Source organism: Artemia franciscana, chromosome 6 (genome assembly GCF_032884065.1).
Source record: "Artemia franciscana chromosome 6, ASM3288406v1, whole genome shotgun sequence".
NCBI lineage: Eukaryota > Metazoa > Arthropoda > Branchiopoda > Anostraca > Artemiidae > Artemia > Artemia franciscana.
In genome coordinates this window covers 24,372,895-24,390,650 of record NC_088868.1, presented here as the reverse complement: position 1 = coordinate 24,390,650, position 17,756 = coordinate 24,372,895, and the positions used below count along the sequence as shown (strand labels likewise).

The window sequence follows — 17,756 nt, the reverse complement described above, 5'->3', positions numbered from 1 at the left end:
GGCTAATTCGAGCCCTTCCTGTCCCACTCCTCCATGAACAAGATTCTTTTGACTTCCAAATACTAATTCATGAATTTTCTTTCGTAGGAGTCCGGACTCAAAAGGTTCTGAAACCAAAATGCCGTTTGCCAATGAACCGCCAACAATAGGACCGCCAACCGCCAACCTCGACCCAAGTAATAACTCAAAATCCAGAAGCCAAACATTAAAAAATGTAAAGACAAGAAAAATGAATATGGTTCACCCGCTTAGTGGAAATGAGTGGACAATGGACAGAAACAAAATAAGATCAATTCGCCATGTGTTCCAAAATAAGGGGAAACCGACTTCTAAACAAGAAATAGAGCAAGCAAATGAAAAAGAGAACCATGACGTGGGAAAGAGTACTGACGGGTACCACGAACAATGTGTACAAACAAAAGGCAACGAGAATGTACCCACTCAAGTTCCCGTGGTTAAGTGTAGTTTGAACCTGTTGTTAATTCGAAGACTACCCACTATCCAGAAAACTGCAATTGATAAAGATGTTAATCAAGTTGTCAAAGATTGTGAGAGACCTTTGTTTGACCAAAACACAAATCGTTCTGACTGTGCCAAAAGCTGGGCAAGGGATTTGAATGCAGATACAGAGATGAATGAAAATGGTGGTGAATTCTCAATTCACAGAAAGGAAGAGAAACGAAAACGAGTAAATTCGAATAATTCTGTAGATGAAAGGAATAGTCTTTACTTGCCTAGTCAGGTACCATTTTTACTTAGTACTTCTTTAAATGATATGGTCCATTATTTCAAAACGAAATTGATTTATTTCGAGGGGGGTTAATTGGTTGGTTGGGCTAGACATCATCGGAGCTTTCGTTGATGCGCACAGGTCAGCCCTTTGAAGAGGAGAATGGGCAATGTTAATTCGCTATTCCGACATTTTTTTTTGAAGGGTTTCTTTGGTCAATTTGAGAAAAGAAATGGGGGTGAAAATCATCTTTTGCAGCCTATATCCCAAGTTAAGGTGTTTCTAAGGATTTTATTCTTAAATGCTGTTTATACTATTAAAGAAAAAAGTTTAAATAATTAAACTTTTAATTAAATAATTAAATTTTAATTAAATAATTAAATACTTAAAAAAGTATTTTTAAGTTTCTATAATCATATTTCTAGTTTTCTATCAGAATTTCTTATGAGTGTTTTGATTTAATTCCCGAGAAATTTCCAGTACATCAACTAGTTGGGTAAATTAAAACTTTTTTAACTCTGAAAGCTGCTGTGCATTGGCGCTACAAACCATGTCTTTTTACTGACAACATTCACACGACTAGGAAGTGTGATAGGAAGAACATGGTTTCTGGTATTTTCCTACGTAACTCTTGGCTGACAAATTATTTTGACAATGTCTGATCACTATTGAAAATACTAAAAAAAATAGGAGGTTCTGAAATCATTAAGGCATAGGTTTATATTTTGGAAACTTTGAATGACACCAGAAGATTTTTCAATAGACTTTTTTTGGAAATTTACAATTAATTGCAACATGTTAACTCCCATTTCATCCTATATATTTTCCGAGATGCTGTATGGAAGGTCCTCGTGAGTCAAGTCAGTTTTATTTATCCAAGTCCAGGAAAGATTATCTAAACCTTGCGGAAATTTAATAATCCGGAACTACTGCTACAATTGGCTTAAGGTATGATCAAAGCTGTGCAGCGTAAAAATTTAATCTGATTAAATAATGAGGAATTGATTAAATAAAGATAATTAATTAAATTGAAATTGATTAAATAATTGATTAAATAACTGATTAAATAAAGCCTAGAAAATGAAGAAAAGTCTTCTAGTTTATAAAGTTTTAAATTCTTAAAAGAGATTCAAACATGTAAGAAGAGGGAGAAAAAGTTAACGTATAAATTAATGTAATTCAAGGAAATGAATTTAGTTCTTTTAATTTAAGAAACTTTAAATTTCAGTCGATCACCCACTCAAATTCGTCAGTTCACAACGGCCTGGAGACAGATTACGAGCGATCGGAAAACGAACTTCCTTATCTTGATGTTGATATTGACCAAGCAACAGGGCGGTCTCAATCTGGTGCAACGGTCGAAAGTGGCTATCAGAGTTTACGTGTTGTTGCCTCTGACCAGGAAGAATTTCAGAATTTGCAACATTCGCCCAGGTTTTTTCTCAGCAATTATGAAAGAATAAGAATGGAGACTGGTGCCAAGCCTGATGAAAGGTAAAAATACTTTGGAAAATCTAAATCCAAATTTAAGGTGAGGATAAGAAAGGTCCAGCAGGTTTTTATCGTGAGATTCAAGTGATGATAAAAGTAGGTAAAAGGGTAAAATAAAAAATTTTTGGAATCACCCTTTCATGAACTTTAAAAAGAAAACTCTGCTCTGTTTCATTGAACAAGTAAAATTTAAACTTTCTAGTGACATAAGTTTCATAAAAAATAAACCGCCCTGTCTCTGGTACAAAACGAGAGACACCAGTAGTTTTTCTAATACTTTTGAAAAAGTAGATGCCAGCATGTAATTTCAAGTTGTTTATTCAGATCTCTTATCCAAGCTCTGAAAACTATGGCAAGACCTCGAACCCGCTCAAAATATTTTGGCCCCGCAGACTAAAAATGTTTGTAATGAACGAGATAAGGTGATTTTTTTAAGGGAAGGTATCCCCTTAAGTGGTTACGTTTTGTTTATTTTTTTATGACGAAAGTAAAACAGTTCAAAATAGGGATGATACCTTTTTATTGAAAGTAAATAGATATAAAATTTATAAAAACTAGTTTTACTGCTGATGATGAACACTGTATATGTGTTCGAAATATCCAGTTAAATAATTTTATATCTATTCACAGTCAATAAAAAGGTATCATCCCTATTTTGAACTCTTTTACTTTCGTCATGGAAAGGCAGTGTGGTCTTCGAAGTTATTTATTTTTTTATATTTTGTTCTCTTATTATTATTTTTTCAATTACAGGAATCATAATGACTGCCTAAACGAAGCAAAGCGTCTGAAGAATATAGCTGTTAGAGAACATGATATAGTGTTTCAATATATATTTTATTTGAAGGCAGCCATGTTTTTTGTTCTGGCGGGGGCTTCAATGGATTCAGATGGCAAGCAACCCAATAAAGGAAGCCAAAATATGTACAGTGAAGCTAATACCCTAATTAAGTAAGTATTTCAGGCTTTAATTTTTTTTCTTCCTAATTGTTTCTAATTCTACCAGAAAGGGGTTTATCCCTCCGATGGTTGGTTAGTGTTGTCTTTAAAGTTTTGTCATCATTTAGATCAAATTCCATTACTATTACTGCTATAATATATATATATATATATATATATATATATATATATATATATATATATATATATATATATATATATATATATATATATATATATATATATATGTATATATATATATATGTATATATATATATATGTGTGTGTATATATATATATATATATATATATATATATATATATATATATATATATATATATATATATATATATATATATATGTATATATATATATATATATTTATATATATATATATATATATATATATATATATATATATATATATATATATATATATATATATATACATATATATATATATATACATATATATATATATATATATATATATATATATATATATATATATATGTATATATTTTGTTTTAATAGAACTTCAAAGTAGATAAGTGACTTTGTAGTGACTGTTGGCTAGCCCTGGTTAGGCACAGCAGACTTTGGAGGCCCGGTAGGTAATGCTTGACTATAGCAAGTGCTGCAAGGTACCTTGTACTAACTGTATTGTTCATTATCAGCATCTTTGCTAAAAGTAAGTATAAGGTCAGTGGTCGCCCCTGACTTGTTGAATTAATTTTATTTATGGGAAATTCTTATTTATTGCACAGAATGACTACCCATACAACTGACTCATTGCCAAGAATAGTCGAGTGCCAATTAGTAATTAATAGAGGCACAAATCTTGCTATAGCAAATTTGACTTAGATTTTATCCTGAAAATGAACAAATATATTTTTTGTTTTTTTCATGTTTAACATTTAGAAAACAACTTTAAAACAAATAAAAAAGAAGAATCAGAGGAATAAAGAAAAAGAAAAATCATTATTAAAAAATTGTAAAATATAATCGCAAAGTTGAAATTTGTCAAAATTATTGGGTGCAAGTATTAAAGCTATGACGGGTTTTCATATGTTTAAATAAATAACAAATAATTAGGTGATTTGTGTTTAATATGTTGCAGGGAATTATTTTTGTTCATTTTTTTTTAATATTTATGTTAATGCTGTAGGCTTGTACTTGCTTTGGCTTGGTTTTTTTTTTTTTTTTTTTGTCAGCACTCCAGCCTTTTTTTTTCTTTTTTTTTATGACCTTCTCTTAGTTTTTATTTTTGTACTGTGACGTTCTAACATTGTAAGTGCTAAAAAATGTAACAATGTCAGTGCTAGTTTTCATTTTTAATGTAATAATTGTATCTATCATTATCTATATATCAACATATATATCAAAAAAATTATCTATCTATCTATCATAACTAGCCTCGAAACTTGAAACAGATTTATATCTTCAACCTTGTTCTTTCTAGATTCTCAAATCCAAGGTATTTTTTTTATCCTACAAATATTGCGAATTTTTCAACATGAAAAATGAAACAATGGATTTCTGGATAATTAAATGTAATGTCCAATATCAGGAGCAGGAGTTTATTCAAATGGTATTGCTAAATTATCCACCTGCTGAAACGTTCCGCAAGAACCTGGTAGACCATTAGAAAAAGTGTTAAGAAAGAACTCTCTGTTTGAGTTTTAAGTCATTTAAATCGAAAGAACCCCAATAATGCCAGAACTGCAGATAATCACTCAACTGATGTGCACTGAGAAAAATACAGTTCTATGAGAGAGGTCTTAACAATTTTTAATAGAAAATCTAGAATTTCTACTAGATATCAATGGAAACTGAGAAAGAAGTTTCATTTATTTTGTATTTTGTTAGCATTTTATGAATTTCCTCTTATTTATTGTCTATCTTACTAACTAGCTTTGCTTTGCTTTCTTGTAACTCTGTTAATGAATCTTTCATGCTATTAGTGCTGTTCAAATTTGGTCTTAGACCAGCCATGATATAGAACACGTATTACTTTTTTCCACTCTTTTAAATAAAGCAACATATTCATCAATTTAGAAATAATAGTTTTGGTAGTTGCTATAATTAATTAAGCTCTCTTTTGTCACACCTAAAAATTTGATCTTCAAATACATAAAAATAATTCTCTTTCATTAAATTTTTTGAAAAGAATTATTTACGTCTTCGGAGCCAGGGTTAAGCTATGCCAGGGTAAAATAATATTGGAAATAAAAACTAATTTCTGTTAACAGAAATTTAAAAGAAGTATAATTACAGGGACTACTGAAATACTTTCAAAAATAATAAAGAGTTTTGCCTCGTCTATAAAATAATAAGGTCAAAAGATTGAGGTCTGTTTTATTTTGACTAGATTGAATTTTTTTTAAATAGGTTATGTTTTTCTTCTCCCCTACTCACTACAGAGAACAATAAATTAAAGAATTATTTAAAGTTTTTACCTCAAAGAGACTTCTTTAAACTCAAAGAGGCTAATTATCTTACCCATAGAAAAAGGTACTTGTATCTTATCTATAGAGAAAAGAAAAAAGAGTTGACCATGGTCTGTGTTTCGCAGGTACTGATCTCCTGATTCAATGCATTTGGCCGTGGATGCAATGCGCGGTTAGTGGCAAATCATCCGACACTTTCCGTCAGAAAGTGCATTTGGCCGGGGATGCAATGCGCGGTTAGTGGCAAATCATCCGACACTTTCCGTCAGAAAGTGCATTTGGCCGGGGATGCAATGCGCGGTTAGTGGCAAATCATCCGACACTTTCCGTCAAATCATCCGACATGTTTTCCGTCAGATATCTCAAAGTACCCATTTAAGCTGGGTTAACTCTGGCTGAGCTTACAAAGCCATGCTATTGAACCCCGTTCCAAACCAAACCAACAGTTTATGATTTATGAATCTTTTATTCACGGTGATTAGATAATTCATTAAAGAATTGTTTAAAGTGGTTAAATCTATTTTTTTCTATATTTCTGATATTTTTAGGCATACTTCTCGAAAGTTTCAACCCCGAGACTACAGTTCACCTCATAGAGAAATTCTAACTGTACTCCTGATTTTAAGGTATATTTTATTGTTTAGTAGAAATTAGATTTTCAGAAATGCAAATGCAGCAATAATTTTAGTAAAAAAGCTTTGCTCTCATGTCCTAAAGAAATCTTTTTCCCTATGGTCCCTGGTCTTTGCCAAATAATAAAAAAAAATTCTGTAATATTGAAAAGGCAAATGAACAAAAACAGATATATAAAATAGACCTATATAAAATAAATTTCCATTTGAAAATTTGACTTGTCCTTCAATATCGGCTTTTTGTATTCAGTTCCGTTTTCACTATTACTGAAGAAAGGGCTTTTAGACTTTTTGTTTTGTTTGCTTTGGCCTGGTTTTGGTCCAAGATCTACGGTCCTTGTGCAAGTTTTTTTGTATGTTACTTTTCTATACTCCTGCTTGTTTAATGCCTCAAGATGAGACGTCAATTTCACTAACATGCTCTAGGTTAGATTTAGTTTGATCCGTTTATCAAATTACATTTTGAAATTTGCTTTGTATTTTTAAAGATTTAAAAATGTATTTAAAACATATAAGTAAATATTGCTAATTACTTGTAATTATCAAATACAGACAAGTATTTTTATGAAAGCTAGGTCACTCTAAAAAAATCTGACTAATATAATAAATATGGCTCGGGAATATCTTGTCTTTTGTTGTAATTTACAGCTGGAGTCTGGACATAAAATAGTATATTTTACATGGAATATAAATCTTTACTATTGGAATACTCAAGGGAGACAAAAACAACTCCTTCAAAGTGTCCAGCGGCACGCAACCAAAATGGCATTAAATATGAGGATCCTCCTTCACCATAAGAGGCTTGGGCCTTCAAAATTCTAATACTTGTTTATTGAAAGAAAAGGGGTGGTGCCATCACAACTTTTAATCCTCTGCAAATTAACCCTAGCTCAGGCCTTCTTCGTATTAGCCCCAACCAGAAAACCTTGGGATATTCCCAGAAAATTGCCCAACAAACTACCAGCCATAGACAACACTGCCCCTTCTTTTCCGACTGTGTTTTTACACTTTGTCACTCCTTAAGCAACCAAACAATCCAATCTCAAACTCTTGAGTAATTCAAGCATGATGTGGACAGGGAGCAGAAGGGGTGGCATCTACACTGGGATACCCCGGAACCCTCAACCAAACTTTGAATTCATCACTAGCAGGCGTATCACAAGAAACCCTCCTTTCATGCCTATATAATGGAATTTAAGGTGATTAAAGAAATAGTTCCTGAATTGTGTGCAGTTTGTGGATCTTTTTCACTGATTCTGGTCAAAATTATTTTTCTTATTTAATTTGTATACGATTAGTCTTCTTTAGAAATTAATATAATATTTTGAGTTTATTTACATAAATTTATCTATATTACGATTATATTGTTTGTCTAATTCTTTCAATCTATCTTTTATAATCAGTGGTACAAATTCATAGCAATGTATGGGCAAAAGGGCTTTTAATTGTCCACAATTAATTTCTGTATCTGATTTAACGTTAAACATTTTTGGGTAAAGGTTTATAAAATTGGGACATACACGGAAATATGATTCATTGGTACTTGCTGCTTAGTATAAAGTAAGAATTCCATCCTTTTTATTGGTTTCTTTATACAGCCTAAGGCTCTATGACACCACTAGAGGGAGGGGTCGGGGATGACGTAAAAAATGAATCAAATTATGAATATGAGCATAGAATTAGCCAACTAAAAGTGTCTCTCTTTGTATTTTAACACATCTTTTTCTGAAGAAGACCCAGTTCTAGACCTTTACCGTCTTTTGAAATTGTACATACGCAGCTTATGAAATAGCTCAACAAAACCGAGTACAACTCTGTCAACACCACAATCCTTGCATAAACTCAAAAGCATGATTTAAAATTTAATATTATTTTCTTGGACTATAAACGTTTGGATGTCGACAAAATATCGGTCTCTGAAATCTTTCGATGTCAGAAGCTTTCATTTTACTCTCTTTTCTTTTGATAATTACTTGCTCTAATTTTTTCAGCGGTTTATTGTGGATCAGAATTAAATTATTATTATGTTCTGTAAAATATTTTCCAATAAGACTCTGTTCTTATTTTCTATATCTTTACTGAAGTTTTATTAAAACAACGCTTAAAGTACTCGATTTAAAAAATTAAAAAGGCAGATAAAATGCATGGAAACCTAGAGAGATGATAAAGCTGGGATTAAGTCTCCCTACCTTACTCCAGGAAGAAGAAAGATAAATGAACTGCCAAATTTTTAAAAAATTGAAATTCTTATGACCAAAACAACCCTTTGCCAAACTTAGCTTTTCTCAAAATTTTGTTCCTCCCTTCAAGTAGAAAACTTTAGAAAACTGGTGCCCATGGAATGAACACAAGAACAACACATTTACGCACATTGTATAAAGTCAACACAAAAGTATTTTTTAAGAACTAAAATTGTTTTCCCTTACCTTCAGTTAATCTAGAAGAAATTGTTGTTTATTTGAACATTTAATTATATCCATTTCACGTATTTACATTCTTCATTTCATTTCAGTATGAAAGCACAAGCAATACTGCAATTGAAGCTGTACAAGTCAAAGCATTCAGAGATCAAGGAGCACGCTAGGATCCTAAACGAATATTTTAAGAAAGTAAGATTTTTTTTCTTTTTATTTACGATAAAATTCATAGCGCAGGTTACTAAAAACTTAGGACATGATATGCCACTAGTCAACATTTTATCGAAGACTTCTCTATTGAACAGTTTCTGCTGAATATCCTATAGAAGAATCAATAAATGAGTCATTAATAACAACTTCCCCCGGGAGGCCGTTCCAAATGAAGGAGCAACATCTTACAAGTTTCGAGGCTGTTCATCAAATAACCAGCGCGGGTTGTCTTCCATTTACGCAATCCAAATGTACTGTGCCAATATAAGCTCGAACTCACCTTTGAGGTTCTATTTTCGATCCTCTGAATTGGAAGGCCCGAGGGCATCAATATTCGGCAATTCACCTAATGAATTAACGCGAAAAGATGGACTCTCTTACGAGCTTCACCCATGAAGCTAATTTTGGGTTGTTAACGCAAATTCAAGTTTTCAAAAGTTTCTCCTATTCTACCTTTTACTTTATTCTACTGTTTTTTTCTCTTTATCCTCCCTATATTTTTATCTGTTTCTCTCTTACTTTGTGTGCAATTTCTCGTCCCTTGTTGTTATTCATACGGTTGCTCCATCGTAATATCTTATTCCATATTTCTTTCTATCATTTTATGTTTCATTGTGATCTTTTTATAAACCTGTTTTCGTTGTGTTTTCCCTTCTTCAGCTTCTTTGCTGATCACCTTACTGTTTATTTCCAAGTCTTTTTTAATGTTTCATAAAATTGCTCTTCATTTGATTTTGATTTAACAAGTTTTATTACGCAATTTTTTATTATCCTTTGCTATAGAAATAATACTTCCAAAAAGTGATTTATTTTTATTGCAACTGACAAGAGAATATCTCTTTTTTTGAAATAGTCTTATGTTGCCTGCTTTTTTAGATGTTTGTTGATGTTGTTTTGAGAAGTTTTTTCAAAGATTTTTGATGTTGCTAAAACAAAGAAAAAGAGAAATTTCACAATGAAAAAACAAATGGGACTATGGCCAGTAGAAGGAAAAGACAAAACTAAAGCGACGCAGATGTTTTGTCTACATGAAACAAGACATTTTCAACGCTAAGAAAACAAAGATAAAACTAAAATCAAATAAAATCAGAAATCAAGAAATAAAAAATACAAATATCTGTATAAACAATTGTGTTCTAGTCCCTTTAGTCCAATAGCTTTATGACTGACCAATTCGGCTTTAGATCTTTTGTTGCTCTATCCTCCTCACCAAGTCAGGAAATAAAATTCTTGTAATGAGCCATTAAACGCATTAAAAAAAACGTAAAACTAAAGGCGGTTCTTCGGTACCCCTGTCGATCTAAAGCCAGGGATGCTGGTTGCTAATTTCAATGCTCAGAAAATCAATAAAGTAATGTAGATAACATGATGGTACATTTGATGGGCAGTTGGGCACTAGTGGGATCGGTAGCTGTAAAAACTATGGAAACATTAGTCAGTGATGTAGATGAAAGAAAACATGGGACAAATGTTTGCCCCCTGTAGCCTCATCCCTCTCCCTAAGAGTCAAAAATGTAAGTTTATAAGAACAAAACAAATATTTATTTATTTACTGAACGCCCACCATTCACAATGTATAAGATAGAGTAAAGAAAAAGGAAAACAAAATAAGCAAATGAACGTGGCACCAACCACTGCTTTAACTGTGGACATAATGACATGTAACGCTAAGAATAAGACATGAAAACGACCACAAGTTTAAATATTAATAAACTAAAAACGGTCTTGACAAGACACACAAAAGAAGAACTATTGAATTTAAAACTTTGTGCCAATCATTACGTGAAAAACTAAGTTTTTGGTTTTGCTTAGAAATTAGCTTGGAAATTTCAAGATCAGGGCCAACGAGTTTAAATTTCCCGATCAATGGAGATTATTGATCCCAAGGTGGCAACCAAATATTTCGTGATTAGAATAAAACAGACAGAAATTTCAGATAGTCAAATTTAGGAAACAGCTTACAAAACTGAGCAATATACAAAATGTCAGGGAGGGCTTTGACATTGAAAAGTCTAACTAATTGTAGGTGGTTAAATCGAAATTTTGCTGCGATGATCGATGCATAAGAAAAGTGGTCCCGATCCTCAGAGTTGTTACACCAACCAGAAAGATTAGGGCTCATAAGTGTCCTTTATATTTGAAAAATACGTTCAGTAGAAAAAAATTGAAAAAGTTCCCATCCTAGGTTTTAGATATACCTTTCCGTGTCTTCACTAAAAAAGTCCTCTTCTATCCTGACTATAAATACATCTAGGTCCCAAAATTAGCGAGCTACTGCTCCAATTTTAGATCCAAAAGATCATCGACCGGGGTATCGAAAACTCGATTTCGGTGAAAACCTTAAGGAAGATTCTTTTCAAAGCATTAAACTCTTGATCGGATAAATGTTCATATGATTAAAAAAAAAAAAATCTAAAAGAGAGCGATGGTTCTTACATCCATTTAATGCTTGCTTATCACTCTACACTCACTTTGTCATTCCGTTGACGATTTCTTCTGTTTTTTTTTTCTTTCTCTGTTCCAAAGACACTTTTTGTTATGTAGTGAGAAAGGTAAACATAAATTATCGCCATGGTCAATGTTGTATTTCTTCAAGTTTTAATTGCAAAAACTTTTGTTTTCAGAAAATGGTTCCACTTCCTTCAGTAGAGGTGCCCACTGGCTGTGTAAATTCCATTTCCTCTAATTCATCACCAAGTGGTAGCCTTCCATCAAGTGGTGGTTTTCTGCCTGAAAGCCAGAATAAGGATTCAATACATGTGAGTTTGGCTTTTAAATTGATAGAGCTCTCTTGACAAAATTTTCCAAGGCGTTGTTTGCTATGTAAACTTTAATCCTGGCGAATTCCTATTAACATTTGCAGTTATGTGGAAAATGCATTCACAATACAGGTTATCAAATTTAGAAGGTATATGTATATTCTGGTCTGTACACCCGGCCTTACCTTTTACAGACAAATTTGATAATTATAATCATTTTCATCTTAATCTTACAATTTGAAAATAATTATTTTTTTCCTGTTTTGACGAGCTTTAAAACTTGTAATATAGGTATTTCGGCAAAGAATTGTATAGTTGGAAACATTCCAATGTAAACATGATCAGGCAAAAAAACGTGCACAGTTCAGACTTGACTTAGGGCCATTGCAAGGGTCAAAAGATCGAGGCCCTTATTATGGAGGACCCCTGGCCGTTGGTGTTTTTTTCATAGTTGATAAAAGTTGGAAGAATAGGAAGATAAGTCTACGAACCAATATTATAATATTGATAGCTTCAGTGATGACTGTGGTCAAACATGGTCCTGAGGCACGGGCACTCCGAAAAACGGTTGAAGATTTGCTTGATGTTTTCCAGAAAAATTACCTAGGGATTATTTTGGGCATCAAAGTAGACTGACCATATTTCAAATAGTAGGCTTTTACGAAAAGTATAGTTCAATCCCTCTTTGCAGGTTCTGCGGATGGAAGATGACAGAGGGTCAAAGATTGTCCATTTCGGCCAACCGTCTAGGGCTAAATGGAAAGCAGGTCGTCCGTGGTTGGGTTGGGAGGATGTCGTAAAGATATATTTAAGGGAAATGGGAACTTTCCTAGGAGAGATTATAGTGGGAGGCCTTGAATAGATTAGGATTGAGGAGCATGCATAGCTTTGATGGCCTCAGGCACCTTGGTGCTGCGGTGAGTTGTTAGTAGTAGTAGTAGTAGTAGTATGGCCGTTGTCCCGAGCCTATTATTGGTAAAGAGTGAAGGCCCTAGCGACTGAAGGAAGGCCGCCAAAGAGTGCAAAGCTAGTTAGCATATCTTTTGGTTTAAACGTCATAATGATGGGTTTGTAATCTATTGCGTAGTTTCCCTTTTGTCCATGTTCTTTTGTCTGAGTCCTTTGCTGTGCAAATGTCCATTCTGTTTGCCGTGTGTGAGTTATATCTATCACACCTAAGAACCAAAAAAGATTTTGTTCATTCAAAAGCCGGATATCTTTGTATCTATCGGTTTCCAAAATGGATTACGTGCATATTCTACATTTTTTAATCAGATACACCGAATATAATCAACGGCTCTATCGTATTTATTATTAACTCTATGTAAAATGGTAGATGGTGTCTTTATAATTTTGAAGATCCCAAAAACATTTGTATCATGATAAAAAATCCCTAAAAGAATAAATGAAGTCTATCCTTCGAATGAATGCGGAGGAGAGAGGTCGTTTCCATTAGTCTAGAAGAATACTTGGAGTAAACATGCAATACAACTGATGAGCCCTTCGTGTAAAATACCTTTTTGTTGAAGTAAAAATTATATTCACATGTTTACCTGTTAAGACGAGGAAGGGAAGGAGAAAAGATCAGTCCAATGAACCCTTCTGATAATTGAAAAATTACGACCTGTATAATAATTTTTTTTTTGTATTTCAATGAAGAGTCGATACATTAACATTCCTTTTTAGTCTTCTCAAATGGTTATGGTTCCGGCATCAATTCACACAACTTTAATGAGAAACCATTATAATGTAGGATTGTTACAAGCTTCCTTGGATCTTTGGGATCAGGCACACCAAATGGCTTTGAGAACCTTTTCTGAAGGTGAGTAGACCATATTTTTTATGTGTCTTGTTTAAGAATATTTTATTTTATGTGCACTTTTAACATCATATGCTTCGAAACCTGTATTTTGCTTCGAGTAAATAAGCCAGTTAGAAAAGCCAGAGCATTTTTATTTCGACTGCAAAAATGAAGGATTTTACCAGTCTTTTTTTAATACTTTGCTTATTTATTTAAGCTAGGATGCCTGCAGCAGCGTAATTGCCGCGTTTTTAATTTTGTAAAAATTGTTTTACTGCTTCAGAATAAAAAAAAAGAAATCTAAATATAAAGAAATATACACATGCTACTATTTACAAAATGCAATTAACCTTTAACAAAATAAATCAACCACCAGGCGTTTGAAAATACCAAAGGAATAACAGTCTCTTGCCACAACAGGGAACGTCTTCTGTAATCTTGGACATTCTACCAGAGGAATAAAATCAGACCAAACTCAAGGCATGGCAGAGAATCCATGTTTCAAGAGCAACGTACGTTATATGACGAACTGGGAGGTGCAAAAATAGGTGGCTGGACGACATTTGGAAGTGTCCTATACAGCCGCGCAAAAGTAAAAGAAGTTCTTTTGTTCTCCGGCACTAGCGGGTCACTGGAACTTCGTGGGGGTGTTGAAATGGGTAACCAGCCTAGGCTCCCAAAATTAGAGTTTAATTCCGCCACTCCATAAAGGGGTGCACCAATTGCTCACTGGTTTCGATGCAAGACAGTATACTTCGCCCGAAAGTTCCAAATAAAGTCTTCTTTATTCAAAGTTGCTTCTGAGTATATTAATCGCTACCGTTGTATTCTTCTTCTAGAGCCTTTTTTGTGGTAGAAATTTTGAAGTCTGTAAAACTTCGATTTCTTCCCTATACTTCTCAGTTTTATTCAAATTCTGCTTTGCTATTGTGTTCCTAGCCGGTCCTAGCTGAGGAAAAGGGTTTAGCTCCTGGTTACTTGCATTGAAAAGGGGGTCAGCAGTGTGACAAGCTCAGCCAGAGTCGACCCGGCTCTAAATAGATACCTGGAAAAATCGGAGGGAAAACACGGGAACCGTCGGGTGATTTGCCCCAACCACGGTTTGAGCTCCCGGTCGAAGGAAGAGAATCAGAAGATCCGTATCTGCGCTACACAAACCATTGGTCAGAACAAGAATAATTTTTTGAGTTTTTCTAGACTATATACAGCAGCCTGTAAAAATTTAAGCCCGACTACAGAAAAATTTATTTCTAATTTTGGAGCCAAAACCCAAATTCCACGAACTGATTTGTATATTTTAAAATGAACTAACCATAATATTTACCGAGAAGTAAATTTTGAGGTTCTATCAGGGCTAGTTTGAACTTTTTCTTAAGCCTTGAGTTGAGTCAAATAGGACTTGATTTAAATGGGGGTTGAGTTAAATAGAGGTTGATTTAAATGGGACTCAAAACAGGGGTTGAGTTACGTATGGTTGAGTCAAATTTAAAATGTAGTGGTTGAATGAAAGTTAAATTAAAAAGAGGTTCAGTTGAACAAGGGCTCAATCGCATGGGTCTTAATTAAATGAGGAATTCAGTTAACAATATACCATAATTCAATGTCCACTTACTTCTTCAAAGTACCCTTGAAGTTTCCTTTTAATGCTCTTAGCCGGTCATGAGATGATGCAGAAACACTATTTTGACATCTTGGTGGAACTAATGTTTTAAAATTTTTCCGGGTACTTCATCGTCCATGAATTATGATCACCATAGTATCTTAAAGTACAAAGACGTTTATTTTGTCTGGATTGGAGCTAAAATTTGCATACAATCTTTCCTCAATTTTAGTTTGAATTTCCCTCTCCTCCTCCTTTCTCTCCCGAGACGTGCGAAAAAGTTTCAACCCTCCCCCAGCCCTATTCTTCTCCTAATAATTCAACTATAGAATCGGTTAGTTTAATGAGTATATCATCTTAACTCTTGATAACTCTTTAGAAGATTCAAGTAATGCAATATCGTACGTTAATCTATAGTGTTTTGCGAGAATTTGCAAATCTCGGACTTTTTTGTGAACGGAAAAGTTATAATTATTTCAGAATTACTTCATTTCAAAAAAAGACCGAACGTGAAAATTGTTGGGAATAAAAGGGTATCCTGGGTTTTTGAAATTTAGCAGTAGTAACAGAAGTACAACAATAACTTGTTATCAATCACAATTCAGATACTGAACAGTATCATAGCAAAACCTAAGCTTTGTGAAACTATCCTGCAAAAACAATAGCAACGAAATATAGCGATAAAACTTGACATTTTCAGGAAATTACTGTTTCTCTTTCTAATGATTTCCTTTTCTTGAAAACCGTATTATTGTACATTTTTTGAAAAATCCAACATTTTAGGTTTTGTTTAAACTTTCAAAACTGCTGTAAATCAAGCTGGTGTGTAAGAACATGACTGACAGTTTTTTCTTCATCAATCCCTAATTTATGTATCTTTATCTTACAGACTTTTTTATCCGAATTGATAACAAATTTGGGTCACTGACTCTCCATAGCTCTCTAAGAGAATTAGTTCGCATAGTCAATGATATATTGGAAACACTTGGCAACGATTACAGGGATTTCACTCAATCGATTTAAAACACGATGGTGGAGACAAAGTGTAAACTGCTCTTAATGCCATACTTAGTACATGTTGACAACGTATATGAAGATCCTTCGTGAGTCTTCCGAGCATTTGCGCGAGCGAGTTTGTTTTTGCGTGTGTATACATGTATTCACATATATTTATACTTATTTATGCTTATTTTAATATATATATATATATATAAATATGTTCATTTTTACATTTTTTACATTGTAGTATACGTGTTCAAGTCTAGATCCCCCAATGATGGAAAAAATATCAGTAAGTTAGACCTTATAAATAGTAAGATACATTCCAATGGAGGCATTTGACCATCATCCTATCGTACTACGCTAGTTCTAGTTGCAATAACTTCGTATTTTTTTTTGTTCTGTTGAACAAGTGTCTGTTTTATCTTGTAACCCAATTTTTGAAAGAGGGGAAAGAACACCTATATTGATCGTGTTTTAAGCCGGTCACAGCTCTTAGTTAAACATTAGAAAATACAAAAGTTGTTAAATGTAGCAGCAAGGATTTTCTCGTTGATGTATACGTGGCCAAATACAGAGGTAAAAGCACAGAGAATTTCCTCCTTAAATTTTCCTTCTTTTACATCAGCTATAATATATAGAATGAACAAGCCAAGGAATCCTTTAGATATCGGATCAGGGAAAAGAAAAGGATAAGGTTTCCTTTAGCATGCGAAAAGTGGCTTTAGGCCATTTCAATCAAAACTACTTTAAGGCCTGCAGAAATTATACGTCTCATGGTAGTATATAGGGTGAAACCATTAATTGGTCTGTCTTGGAGCTAAAAAAAAAAAACAACCATTAAGCCCACCTACTCCCGGCACTTAATTTTAATTTCCCTGGTCTACCCTTTCCCTTCCTTTTCTCAAAAGTACCAGAAAATTTGAACTCGAACCATAAAGCCGTTCCCGAAGTTTTGAAGAAATTTCCTCACTGAACCTTGGCAAAACCTTCGGCGTCATACCATTTCTGCCATAAATAATATTCTTCTGAGCTAGATACACATAATGTCTTCCGACTTATCTCTGATCCTCCCTAAACCAAAGAAAATAGCCAAATTTGGTCAATGAAATTGCAAGAAAGGTTTTTCTGGACAAACAAAAAAATAATAATAAGAAAAGGCAAATTTACGCAAAAAAAAAAGTTTGTTTCAAACCTGGCTTGAAACCGTTTACTTTTTAAAAGCAGTGTGAAAATAATGTAAAAAATTTAATCTTCTTATATAAATTCATTTTTTGAAACCTACAAGCTACCCTTGGAATAAATGTGATAGATTAGAAGATTGAAAATAATTTTGTTAGCAAATAAAAATTTTGTTAACATTTTTCCTAAAATATTTTGTTGGAGTCAGGGAGGGGGGCTAATAAAAATTTTCCTCCGGGCGCAGGAGGGGCCCAGACATCCACAGTGCAAAGCACGTAGGAAGACCGTGTGTAGACGTTTCCTCAATAAATAGTAGGTAAGTATTTTTTCTTCCATGCACTAAGGATTTTTCTGAAAAGATTCAATTCAATAAACACCATAGGTATCAGTGAACATTAACAGAACACTGCCCAGTCATTTTTCCAAAAATTTATGATAAAATATAAGTATAAATATCACCTCCCTCTTATCCTTGTTTTTAATTCCACCTCCTTTCCTCTCGGTGACATAATTATCCTTTCCACTCAAATTTATAGCAACTTTAA

The 17,756-nt window shown here is 33.3% G+C and overlaps 1 protein-coding gene across 2 annotated transcripts in view; it reads left to right on the top strand.

The window, feature by feature from the left end:
• Nucleotides 1–16,195, top strand: part of LOC136028224 (uncharacterized) — a 43,680-nt gene extending 27,485 nt beyond the window's left edge. For both annotated transcript variants that reach the window (XM_065705947.1, XM_065705948.1), the window contains 8 exons: nucleotides 88–742; nucleotides 1,959–2,224; nucleotides 2,975–3,172; nucleotides 6,160–6,237; nucleotides 8,756–8,852; nucleotides 11,495–11,629; nucleotides 13,316–13,451; nucleotides 15,920–16,195. In XM_065705947.1, the coding sequence (XP_065562019.1) occupies nucleotides 88–742; nucleotides 1,959–2,224; nucleotides 2,975–3,172; nucleotides 6,160–6,237; nucleotides 8,756–8,852; nucleotides 11,495–11,629; nucleotides 13,316–13,451; nucleotides 15,920–16,053 (1,699 nt within the window). In that variant the 3' untranslated portion in view covers nucleotides 16,054–16,195. The remainder of the gene's footprint in view (nucleotides 1–87; nucleotides 743–1,958; nucleotides 2,225–2,974; nucleotides 3,173–6,159; nucleotides 6,238–8,755; nucleotides 8,853–11,494; nucleotides 11,630–13,315; nucleotides 13,452–15,919) is intronic.
• Nucleotides 16,196–17,756: the final 1,561 nt, after the last annotated feature.